General features: G+C 49.9%; 1 protein-coding gene across 4 annotated transcripts in view; it reads right to left on the bottom strand.

Annotated features, from left to right (window-relative positions):
• Positions 1-12,455, bottom strand: part of LOC119973913 (inter-alpha-trypsin inhibitor heavy chain H3-like) — a 111,033-nt gene that overhangs the window by 58,313 nt on the left and 40,265 nt on the right. For all 4 annotated transcript variants that reach the window (XM_038812527.1, XM_038812526.1, XM_038812529.1 and 1 more), the window contains exons 11-12: positions 8,034-8,159; positions 2,758-2,939 (exon numbers count right to left, since the gene is read on the bottom strand). In XM_038812527.1, coding sequence (XP_038668455.1) covers positions 2,758-2,939; positions 8,034-8,159 — 308 coding nt within the window. The remainder of the gene's footprint in view (positions 1-2,757; positions 2,940-8,033; positions 8,160-12,455) is intronic.

Genomic DNA, 12,455 nt, shown 5'->3' with positions numbered 1-12,455 from the left:
TGCTCTAAGCCACGTGCTGGGGTGTGATGCTGCTGATCAACCCTGTCTAACTCTCTCAATGTCTGTGTGTGGAAAGAGGCAGGGTGTGAGTGCCTCATCCCTTTTATAGTGTTTATGTCATGCCCCTTTGTGGTGATGCCACCTCTGAGTGTCCTGACTGCCCATTGGTTGTGTCCTATTCTGAGTATTCATTGGTTGCATGTTTGCATATCATGACATTAAGCTTGGAAACTCCTATTGAAACGCAGACAGAGGTTGGAATGCACTCGCAGGACTATTTGCTCCTGATATTGAGGTTTTGTGTGATTGTTCTACTCGGCTCTGAACTTCACAGTTGGCTTGCTCAAGGAGCTCATAACCGAAACCATTTATGGTGCCAAAGCAGCAAAATATCTGTGTTCTTGCCTGCCACACAAGGGATGGGGCAATAAGCTGCAGAATTCCTGGACAATGGATATTTCTCAATTTACTGATGCAGGACTGGTTTTCATACTGCCACGAATGCCGAAAACAAGCTGAGGTTCATGGCCCTGATAGATACCCTCCAACAAAAAGAATGTGGGCACCAGTTCAGCAAGCCCCCGGGTGGTTGCCCTCTGGGTAGGATGGCATGTGGCATAGCTGGTGCCACCTGGGCACCAGGTTAGCAGGGACACTGCCAGGGTGTCAAGCTGGCAGTGCCAAACTGCCAAGCTGGCAGTGATCACGCCGGGGATCGGGCTGGGGCATGCCCTACCCATGTGAGGAGGGATCTGGGGGGGTGGCCGACGAACCCCCATTATGGGTTGGGGCTTTGGAGGGTCCAGAACCGTGTCGGGTGGGGTCGAGAGATCGGGGTGCCATTTAAAAATGGCGTCCCAATCTCCCCTTGCACTGAAGAGTTCTGGTGAGCGGAGCTCCTCAGTGCAGGAAATGGGACTAATTACGACCTCGGCGGGGCGTTCCCCGCTAGGCCCCGGATTGCAGCAAAGTCCCATTCGATAGTGTGGCTACGAGCGCCAGGAAACACCCAGTAAATGTTTAAAAATGTTTAAATGTGGTAGCGAATGGGAATTGCCACGAGCTTCCCGGCGCTCGGTCCAGCAAGGACGGCAACGCAATAGAACGTTAATTGGGTCCGCTTAACGAGGCCGCACGGGCTTCTCGCCACAAATGAAGCCTCGCCAGCTGATTTGCCGGGACCGCGCTCGTCAGCCCCCCGCTCTCAGATGGGAATGGGCGAAGCGCTGTGGGGCTTGTCCCAGTTGCAGGTGGGCATTGCCGAGGCACTGCAGAGCATGACCCAATAACTGAGGAGCATCGCCGAGGACGGCGACACTATGGTGCAGACATTGGGGAACCGCCAGGACTGGCAGAGGCAGATGCTGCAGGGCAGCCAGGGCTCAAATCACCTGCCCCTCCATCCCACGGTGGACCCCAGGGCTCTATGGGCACTGAATGGGAGGAGGGGGGGGGGGGCTGGGTGGCAACCCAAACCCATCCCATGGGATGGCAACAGTGACCCCCCCCCAGCTCCCCCGAGTTCCACGCCTCTGATGAGGCCGCGTCTTGGAGTCAGAACACAGGACAGGGCGGCAGGGCTGTGCATGTGCCATCGACAAGTGAGCCGGGGCATCGAAGGCCACAGCACAAGTTAAGCAGCTAGCAGCCTCCACCGCTGATGAGCATGCTGGGGAGACACCTAGATGTAATGGTAGAGCTAGGAGGGCAAAGCATATCGAGGATCACTGAGGGCACTGGGGTGGGGGGAATGGGGTGAGGGAGGCACCATTGGGAGAGTGGGGTCCGATATAAAACATTAAACACCCTTCTGCACAACCAGTATTTTTTTAATTTTTAATTTTATAGTACCCAATTTATTTTTTTCAATTAAGGGGCAATTTAGCGTGGCCAATCCACCTACCCTGCACATCTTTGGGTTGTGGCAAAGGTACCCATGCAAGCACGGGGAGAAGGTGCAAATTCCACACAGACAGTGACCCAGGAGCGTGATCGAACCTGGGACTTCGGTGCCGTGAGGCAGCAGTGCTAGCCACTGCGCCACCGTGCTGCCCATGCACAACCAGTATGATGCCTGTGACTTTCTTCCTCAATGCATCACCATGTGCAGGTGATGGGTGTTGTGAGCAATCAGCAGACATGCAGGAGTCAGACTATGGCATAGATTGAGGAGCACTGACACTCAGCTTTCTGCGGGTTATCATCACTCCCCTGCCCTCGACAGTGACATGCTCCAGCACCTGGAGTGATATGACACAGACCCTGGGAGGGTGGGAAATGGGGGTGGTGGATGGGTAAGGATGCGATGACAGACGAGGCCATGTCCGAGGTGAATCAGGCCCTTCCGCCAAGTTCACGTTTTTAAAAAGGAGTACTAACTGTCGCCAGCGTGACCACTTGATGTGGAGGCTGGTGAATGCCAGGAGGCCATTGGATATGGGTCACTCTCGTTAATTGGATGGAAATGGGGCTTAAGTGGTAATAATCAGTTTCTCGCCTTGCTACGGTGAGATCCCGATTTCGCCTACGGGAGTGGGCCGGCAAACTGCTTGGCGCCTGGCGCGGTTCTCAATTTTGACCTCTCGCTTGAGCAGCCGATAACTTTATCTGAAGTATGTTTGTAATTCAGTTCATTAATATCAACAGGGTTTTGGCTGCACTTACGTTGATGTTGCAGCAGCAATGGGATCATCTCTGAGGACATTCTGGATCATGGTAAATGAGCCAATATCTGTAAATATTTAATTAGCATTTTACCTGGAGCTGTAAGGGGGCGTCTGAATCCTCATAGATTCTCCGTGCTACACCGTTATTCTCCAATGCCATTTTCTCCAGAAAATTGTAATTAACATCATAGCCAAAACCAAGGCAATACACATTGTACTTGCCATTGGCGGCATTTTTGACATTCTGCTGTATTCTTGTTGGGTCTGATTCTCCTGTAATAAAAATGAAAAAAGTGAAAATGAAATGAAAATTGCTTATTGCCACAAGTCGGCTTCGAATGAAGTTACTGTGAAAAGCCCCTAGTCGCCACATTCTGGCGCCTGTTCAGGGAGGCTGGTACGGGAATTGAACCGTGCTGCTGGCCTGCCTTGGCCTGCTTTCAAAGCCAGCAATTTAGCCCTGTGCTAAACCAGCCCCTAAAATGATTTATTTTGGAACTATTCATTTTGTGAAATTAGCTCTTGGAGCGAATGTGCTACAAAACAAGGTAAAATAAATGATTATTGAAGTATTTCTATTTTTCACAGTCTTTTTAGGGGTTGTATTGGACTGGGAAAAGGTTTTACATTTTTATACGATTAGTACTTTAGGTCCTATTTATAGAGCAACTAAGTTATACATTCTAGTACTTTCACTACTGATGCACATCATATTGTGGTAATATGTGGCGATTTTCCCTTTCAGAGCAACACAGCAGAGTAAAGGTCACCTGGCCTGGACGACGAATAGGGAGTCAGAGTGGGTACTCACCCCGGGGGAGGGGGCGGGGGGGGGGGGGGGGGGAAGTCCTCTCTGAGAAAGGCGACATGTCGGGGAATAGATGCAGCTGTGTGGCTGCTGTACTGCTGCACAATTCTTCTTACTAATAAATCTTTTTGTGTTTCTAATAAAGTCTGTGAAATTGCATCATTACATCTGGCAACAAGGATAAAATTATCCTGACACTGCCTCTGGCCAACCTGTGAGTATCCTGTTTTAATCGAAGTCTGTAAAAAAAAAGTACTTACTCAAATGCTTGTCTTTGGGCGAAGATACGCATTTGAAATGTTGGGATATTACTAGACCCTGAGTAATATAGAATCAGGAAAGATGGACAGTTGCAAACTGTGTGAGCAATGGAGAAAACACACACTGACCCCTGGGTCGGAATTACAAGTAGGGTGACTGAAATGCAAAAATGTACCTCTGCTTACATAGTAAGATGAGGAGGCAAGGCTTTGGCAGGTTGAAAGCAATGGAAAGGCTGAGGGACAGATGCAAAACAAACCTGAACTGGCCAGTCAAAAGAAATGTATCACTGTGAAGCAAGAGCTGTGGCTTTGAGTTTAAAAAACAGAACTTAAGTTTTTTTAAAAATAATTTCTGCAAAGTTTCTAAGAAAGACCATTAAGCTTCTAAGAAAGTGTCACAATGCACGGGTAAATTCAAGGAGCTGAAATTGACTATCTCCCAATGTCAGAGTAGAGTTTTCAGGGGCTCCATGGCAACAATTGCTGCACTGATGGACTTCAAGCAAAAAAAGATAATTTAAAAAAAACGAATGCCCCAAACAGACCTCGTCCACTCCACGAGTGAAATTGCCAAAAGAAATCAGTACCTTAAAAAAGAAATAAGAAACAGACTTTCCAATAAGCCCAAAATCTTCCCCCTACCCCCCTCTCCCCCAACCCATGACCGCTGAAAGGGTTCTCCTTTAGTAAAAGGAGAAGTGTTAAAAGTTTTTTAAAAAGAGAGTACCCAGGTTCATGCCAAAACTCCAAAAGTGCGTGAAAGCTGACAGCTGAGAATGACAGTCTTAAAGCAGCAATGCATTTTAAAGTAGTAATACAATTAAAGTGGCAACCACAGAAGTAATAAATGGTTATGGACACGAAATTGGAGAAGATCCCAGAAAGCAATGAAGACCTCAAAGACGAGGCAATGGAAGACCTCAGAGGAGGCAATGAAGACCTTAAGGAAGGGGCAATGGAAGACATCAGAGGAGGCAATTAAGACCACAAAGAGGTGGCAACAAAGACATCAGTTAGGAGACAAAAGAAGACTTCAGGAAGAAGGCAATGAAACACCCCAGAAGGAGGGCAATGAAAGACCTCAGAAAAGGGGCAATGAAAGACATTAAATACCAACTGGAGGACAATGAGAGAATTACAAAATGAAAACAAATCAACACTTCGTCGGATACAGATCTGACCAACTGCGAAGCCAAAAGGGTTTGGCTGAAGTTAAGGAAAGTAGAAATTAATGTTCCATTCGTGAAATGTATTTTTAAAAATAAATTTAGAGTACCCAATTATTTTATTCCAATTAAGTGGCAATTTAGAGTGGCCAACCTACATACCCGGCACATCTTTGAGTTGTGGGGGTGAAACCCATGCAGACACAGGGTGAATCTGTACATTCCACACAGACAGTGACCCAGGGCCGGTGTTGAACCTGGGTCCTCAGCGCTATAGGCAGCAGTGCTAACCACTGCGCCACCGTGCCGCCCAACATTTGTGAAATATATATGCCCAGTGAGGACATGATAGCTTTCCCCTTGGAAGAAACACAGAAATTGAAGACTTTAAAAAAAACAAGGAACTAGTGAACATAAAGAGGGATTAGCAAAAAGCATAAGTTCTCTAGAGAAGACATCAAAACAAGATGAAATTTTAAAAGTTGCAAAAATTTACAAAATGAAGTTAAGAAGAAGGAGAAATTAATGTGACAATGTTGAGCAAGCTGAATTCCATGAAAAAGCAACTAGAAAATATGGACAAATCCAGTGAAGAATTGCATTGGGAGAATAAATGCTTGAAGAAGGGAAGCTTGGCAATGAGAAATTAACTGAAGAAGTAAAAACAATGAAATTGACAGCAGAGTCAGCAATTCAGACAGAAATTGAGATTACGTGTGGAAAATCACCAGAACCAATACAATAAAATGGTAAATGGCAGAGAGGCCATGTTGAAATGCTGGAAATAGAAGAAACTTTATCACATGGCTTAAGTACCAGAAACAGATCTAACAAGATCTGGTTGGGATGTCGCGATCTCACCCTTGCTGGGCGAGATCCAGATTAATATATTTACATGAGTTATTAGGCTCATTTACATATGTCTGCGCCCAATTATCCCGAGGCCTGGGATCAAAGGCTTGCACCTGTGAGACTTTGCTATGGTGCCGTTTAACACGAGCCCACGCAAATGTGGACCAGGTGTAACGGTACCTGGAGGGGGTCTCCAAGACCACAGGAACCCCCCAGGTTGTCAGGCTCTGGGCAAGGTGGTACCCTGGCACTGCCAGGCTGTCAGTGACAAGTTGCCCAGGTACCAGTTTGACCGTATTGGGAATCATGGCCCGTGGGTGCCCTTAAGAGGTGTAGTGAGGGGGGGGGGGGGGGGGGGGGGGGGTGCTCGAGGACCCCCTAAGAGGTAAGTTGGAGTTTCCAGAGGGGTGCTGTGTGGGGTGGCTGAGGGGGTCGAGAGATCAGCGTGGCATTTAAAAATGGCACCCCGATCTCTGAGGTAGGTGCGGCCTCGGCAGGGTATTGCTCACCAAGGCCCAAAAAAAACCCAAAGTCCTTTTGATAGCAGGGTTGGTTCTCGACACTGCAGGTGCTTAGAAATACCCCTCTATTCGAGCCCAAAACTGGACTTTTTTTTGTTAAATTGCACGCAATGTGACATGATATAATATGAAACTTTGGTAATGGAGCAAGTTAGAGCCCCGGAATTATTGCCTCTGATCCCTGCCATACCACATCGGTGTGGAGCGAAGAATCGTTCGTAACCACGTGAACCATTTGAGGACGAAAGTAATGCTCCAGCAGTCAGTGTTGCTATCAAGAACTGTTTTCAGACCTGTAAGTAACAAAGTAGCTGATCGACCAGTTATGGACATAACTGATGTCTCCATGGAAGCAAGTAATAATGAATTGCCTGTGCCAGAGGGGTCCCCGTTATTGCAGTTCCTGTTAATGTCGACCCTATGGAAAAATCTTAGACGACAGAATTACGGCGCTCCATAAAAATCAGAAAACTCCTTAAAGACTCCATTTATAATTGGCCAGCTCAAGTATATAATGTTTAATTAGAATTTAGGACTCCATAACCTAGTTATTGAAGATTGTACAAAGGAGTTAAAGGGGAATTTGTGGTGATTTGTGGTGATTGTCCCTTTAAGGGCAACACAGCAGAGTAAAGGTCACTCGGCCTGGGCAACCAATTGGGAGTCAGAGTGCGTAATCATATCAATGGGTGGAGTCCTCTTTGGAAGGAGACATGTAGGGGACTTTGTGTAGTTGTGTGGCTGCTGTACAATTAAATCATTTTGTGTTTCTAATGAAGTCAGTGAAAGTGCATCATTGCACATATACTGCAGAAATAGTTCAGCTTATGTGAACAGCTGAACTTTTGGAATAATACACAAATAAATATTGGAGAAAGCGTAGCAAGTCACTCTCATTAATCTTATTATTCTGTATGTTTGCTGACTATGGACATGAAGCAACTTTTGATTAAAGCCGAACTTTACCTCAATCTGTGTTAGCTCAGCTGTTTTGGAGAAAAAGGAGTGCAAGTGTGTAAGGTATTAGATGTGGCTCCTGCATCTCTGCAACAGAAAGTTGAGGCTTTAAAGTCCACTCCAGATCCTAATTCTGGCTGGCCATGCAGAATGCACTGTCAGATGTGCTGCCACTTAGATGAAGTATTGAGTCCTCTTGAATGGATGTAAAGATCCCATGGTACTAATTTGAAGAAAAGCAGGGGAGTTCGCACCAGCATCTTGACCAATATTTATCTTTCAACCAACACCACTAAAAACAGATTTTATGGCTGAGGAATTGGCAGCAGTGACTACAGTTCAAGAATAATTAATTACCTGTAAAGCATGTTGGGTGGTGCTGGGGAAGTAAAAGGGGTTCTATAAAAACAATCTATTTCTTTTCAGGTTGTTAAGTATAATCAAAAGCGACAATTGTTATACTCCTGGGTCCGGCTAAGGCACTAGTGGGTTAAAGGCGGTGGGAATTAACAGCAAGTGAACCCAGGAAGATTTCTAATACAATCCTAAATTTGTAACAGGGATAATCCCCATGGTGTGGTGATTTCTAGAAGAAATCCTTCATGTTTATTTCTATTTTGGGGTTTCATTATCAGAAAACATTGGTTATAAAATATTGCAAATATTTCTCAAAGAACTTTAATTAAGGAATCCTCAGACCGTAAGGCTTAATATTGTCCCTCTCAGATCGATCTTGTCCATGAGCTTTGAGCTCTAGTTTTGACCCCAGATTTTCAAGGAAAGTACATAATTTTAGTAACCTGAATTTGGATGACCGTCAGTTAACAAAATGATCATGGAGACACTTCTTTCAGGTAGCTGCTTGTCTTGATAGGCCTTGTCCAGTAGTCTTACTGCGCTCACCATAGGATCATTTATGTTTGTTCCTGCAACAAAAGATCATTCTGTCTTTCAAAATTTTGCAGACATTTTCACAGTTGCGTGACACCACCAAAATATTAATTAGGCAACTAAATTTCAGACGTTGAAGTGTCATTTGACTCCTTGGGCTGGATTCTCTGACCCCCCCGCCAGGTCGGAGAATCGCCGGAGGCCGGCGTGAATCCCACCCCCGCCGGCCACTGAATTCCACGGCACCGGATATTCGGCAGGGGCGGGAATCACGGCGCGCCCGTTGCCGGGCTACCACCGGCGATTCTCCGGCCCGCGATGGGCCGAAATCCCGCTGCTGTTATGCTGGTCCTGCCGGCGTGAATTAAACAAGGTATTTACCGGCGGGACCAGGCGGCGGGGGCGGGCTCCTGGGGGGGGGGCGCGGTGCAACCTGGCCCCGGGGGGTGCCCCCACGGTGGCCTGGCCCGCGATTGGGGCCCACCGATCCGTGGGCAGGCCTGTGCTGTGGGGGCACGCTTTGCCTTCCGCGTTGGGCATCAGCCTCCGCGATGACCGACGCGGAGGTGACCCCACCCCCCTGCGCATGTGCGAGGATGACATCAGCAGCCGCTGATGCTCCCGTGCATGCGCGGACTTCCGCCGGCCGGCGGAGTCCCTTCGGCCCCGGCTGGCGTGGCGCCAAAGGCCTTTCCCGCTGGCCGGCAGCGCGCCAACCACTCCGGCGCATACCTAGCCCCTAAAGGTGAGGGCTTGGCCCCTAAAGGTGCAGAGGAGGATTCCGCACCTTTGGGGCGGCCCGACGCCGGTGTGGTTCACGCCACTCCATCCCGCCGGGACCTCCCGCCCCGCCGGATAGGGGATAATCCAGCCCCTGGTTTTTAACAATCACAATTGCAAAGTGGCTCTGTTAGAATATCTGGGAGATGCTGTGTACAATAACCACATAATTAGAAAATGGATCTGTTGGGATAGGTGTAGGCGCTGTGCGGGGGTCCTACAAATCATGTCCCTATGTTTTGGGCATGCCTGAGGCTGAGGGGTTTCTGGCAGGGGTTTGCTGATGCCATACTATGTCTTACAAGTGAGGGTGGTGCCGAGTCCAGAGGTGGCGATCTTTGGTGTGTCGGTAGACCCGGGGGCCCACGGGGTGAGAGAGGCCAATGTCCTGGTCTTTGCCTCCCTGGTGGCCCGGAGACGGATCCTATTAGGATGGAAGGACTCGGAGCCCCTGAAGTCGGGGGTATGGGTTAGCGATATGGCGGGGTTTCTCAGAATCGAGAAAATTAAATTCGCCTTGAAGAGTTTGTTGCAGCATTTCCTCGGAGGTGGCAGCCGTTCATTAACTTCCTTGAGAAAAATTAAGCTGTCAGCAGGGGGAGGGGGGAAAGTGGGGGGAAAGGGGAGGCATAGGAGAGATGAGTGAGGGCAGGAGAACCTACGGAGGGGGGCTGGGGAAGGTGGCACTGTTTATGTAAGCCATGTTGGCTGGGCGTGTGCTCAGGGGTTTGTTGGTTACATTGTTGATGTGTAAAATTGTTAAAATTATAAATGCCTCAATAACATTTAAAAAAAAAAGAAAATGGATCTGTTTAAACACCGCTATGCTGTAATCACCAAAGTATCGAGGTACATATCTACGTTTTGTTTCTCCTTTGTAGTAATTTAAGAAACTTATGCCTCGCGTGTAGTACTCTCGCCGGAGTTGCAAAGTTCCAGTTCAAATCCTACTCCAGGACTTGAGCACAAAAACCTAGGCTGACACCCTAGTGCAGTATTGAGGGAGTACTGCATTATTAGAGCCACGGGTCTCCAAATGAAATGTTAAAGCAGAGCCCCTTCTGCCTCCTTGGGTCGGTGTAAAATATCCCCTTGCACTATTTCAACCAAGAATCAGGAAGTTATCTCTATGTGTTGACCAATATTGATCCCACAATCTATATTGCAGAGAACCAAATGATACAGCCATTACCACATTGCTGTTTGGGCAGCACAGTGACACGGTGGTTAGCACTGCTGCCTCAGAGCGGCATGGACCCGGGTTCAATTCCTTCAATGGGGATAAGACGAGGTAGACGGGGGAATAGACGTGGGTAGAGTGCTCTTTTGAAGGGTTGGTGCAGACTTGATGGGCTGAATGGCCTACTGTAGGGATTGTATGATTCTATGGAGGTGTTTTCTGTGAGTGCACTGGCTGCTGCATTTCTTACATTGTAGCAGCAACTACACTTCAGAAGTACTTAGTTGGCTGTCAGGCACTTTGACGTGTACCTTGGGCATGTGAAATCTTATATAATTTCCAGTTTTTCTTTCCTTTTTTTGTAAAATGAGGGGAGTGGGAATCATAGAACTGTAAATATAGTTAATTAAAATTAAATTAAAAGTCGGGTAAAGCCCCGGGGCCGGACAGGTACCCAGTGGAGTTTTATAAAACGTTCTCTGGGGTATTGGAACCGGTGTTCTGTGGTGTGGGGGGTGAGGGTGTTCGGTGGTGTGGGGGGTGCGGGTGTTCTGTGGTGTAAGAGGTGAGGGTGCTCGGTGGTGTGGGAGGTGAGAGTGCTCGGTGGTGTTGGGGGTGTGGGTGTTCTGTGGTGTGGGAGGTGAGAGTGCTCGGTGGTGTGGGGGGTGTGGGTGTTCTGTGGTGTGGGAGGTTAGAGTGCTCGGTGGTGTGGGGGGTGAGGGTGTTCTGTGGTGAGGGGGTTGAGGATGTTCTGTGGTGTGGGAGGTGAGGTGTTCTGTGGTGTGGGAGGTGAGGGTGCTCGGTGGTGTGAGAGGTGAGGGTGGTCAGTGGTGTGTGGGGTGAGGGTGCTCGGTGGTGTTAGAGGTGAGGGTGGTCAGTGGTCAGTGGTGTGGGGGGTGAGGGTGTTCTGTGGTGTGGGAGGTGAGGGTGTTCTGTGGTGTGGGAGATGCGGGTGTTCTGTGGTGTGGGAGGTGCGGGTGTTCTGTGATGTGGGGGGTGCGGGTGTTCGGTGGTGTGGGAGATGCGGGTGTTCTGTGATGTGGGGGGTGCGGGTGTTCTGTGGTGTGGGAGATGAGCGTGTTCTGTGGTGTGCGGGGTGAGGGTGTTCTGTGGTGTGGGAGGTGAGGGTGTTCTGTGTTGTGGGGGGTGAGGGTGTTCTGTGGTGTGGGAGGTGAGGGTGTTCTGTGGTGTGGGAGGTGAGGGTGTTCTGTGGTGTGCGGGGCGAGGGTGGTCGGTGGTGTGGGGGGTGAGGGTGTTCTGTGGTGCGGGAGGTGAGGGTGTTCTGTGGTGTGCGGGGTGAGGGTGGTCGGTGGTGTGCGAGGTGAGGGTGTTCTGTGGTGTGCGGGGTGAGGGTGGTCGGTGGTGTGCGAGGTGAGGGTGTTCTGTGGTGTGGAGGGTGAGGGTGTTCTGTGGTGTGGGGGGTGAGGGTGTTCTGTGGTGAGGGGGTGAGGGTGTTCTGTGGTGTGCGGGGTGAGGGTGCTCGGTGGTGTGGGGGGTGAGGGTGTTCTGTGGTGTGCGGGGTGAGGGTGTTCTGTGGTGTGGGAGGTGAGAGTGCTCGGTGGTGTGGGGGGTGAGGGTGTTCTGTGGTGTGGGGGGTGAGGGTGTTCTGTGGTGTGGGGGGTGAGGGTGTTCTGTGGTGAGGGGGTGAGGGTGTTCTGTGGTGTGTGGGGTGAGGGTGTTCTGTGGTGTGGGAGGTGAGAGTGCTCGGTGGTGTGGGGGGTGAGGGTGTTCTGTGGTGTGGGGGGTGAGGGTGTTCTGTGGTGAGGGGGGTGGCGGTGTTCTGTGGTGTGCGGGGTGAGGGTGCTCGGTGGTGTGGGAGGTGAGGGTGTTCTGTGGTGTGGGAGGTGAGGGTGTTCTGTGGTGTGAGAGGTGAGGGTGGTCAGTGGTCAGTGTTGTGGGGGGTGAGGGTGTTCTGTGGTGTGGGAGGTGAGGGTGTTCTGTGGTGTGGGAGGTGAGGGTGTTCTGTGGTGTGGGAGGTGAGAGTGCTCGGTGGAGTGGGGGGTGAGGGTGTTCTGTGGTGAGGGGGGTGAGGGTGTTCTGTGGTGTGGGGGGTGCGGGTGTTCTGTGGTGTGGGAGGTGAGAGTGCTCGGTGGTGCGAGAGGTGAGGGTGTTCTGTGGTGTGGGAGGTGAGGGTGCTCTGTGCTGTGGGGGATGAGGGTGTTCTGTGGTGTGCGGGGTGAGGGTGCTCTGTGCTGTGGGGGTGAGTATGTTCTGTGCTGTGGGGGGTGAGTATGTTCTGTGCTGTGGGGGGGTGAGTATGTTCTGTGGTGTGGGGGGGTGAGTGCGTTCGGTGGTGTGGGTGTTCTGTGGTGTGTTGGGGTGAGGTTATTTGGTGGTGAAGGGGTCTGGTATTGTGGTGTCCTTGTCCCTG

The sequence above is a fragment of the Scyliorhinus canicula genome, chromosome 11, assembly GCF_902713615.1.
Source record: "Scyliorhinus canicula chromosome 11, sScyCan1.1, whole genome shotgun sequence".
Taxonomy (NCBI): domain Eukaryota; kingdom Metazoa; phylum Chordata; class Chondrichthyes; order Carcharhiniformes; family Scyliorhinidae; genus Scyliorhinus; species Scyliorhinus canicula.
The sequence above is the reverse complement of the archived record's forward strand: the minus strand, read 5'-3'. Positions and strand labels throughout refer to the sequence as shown.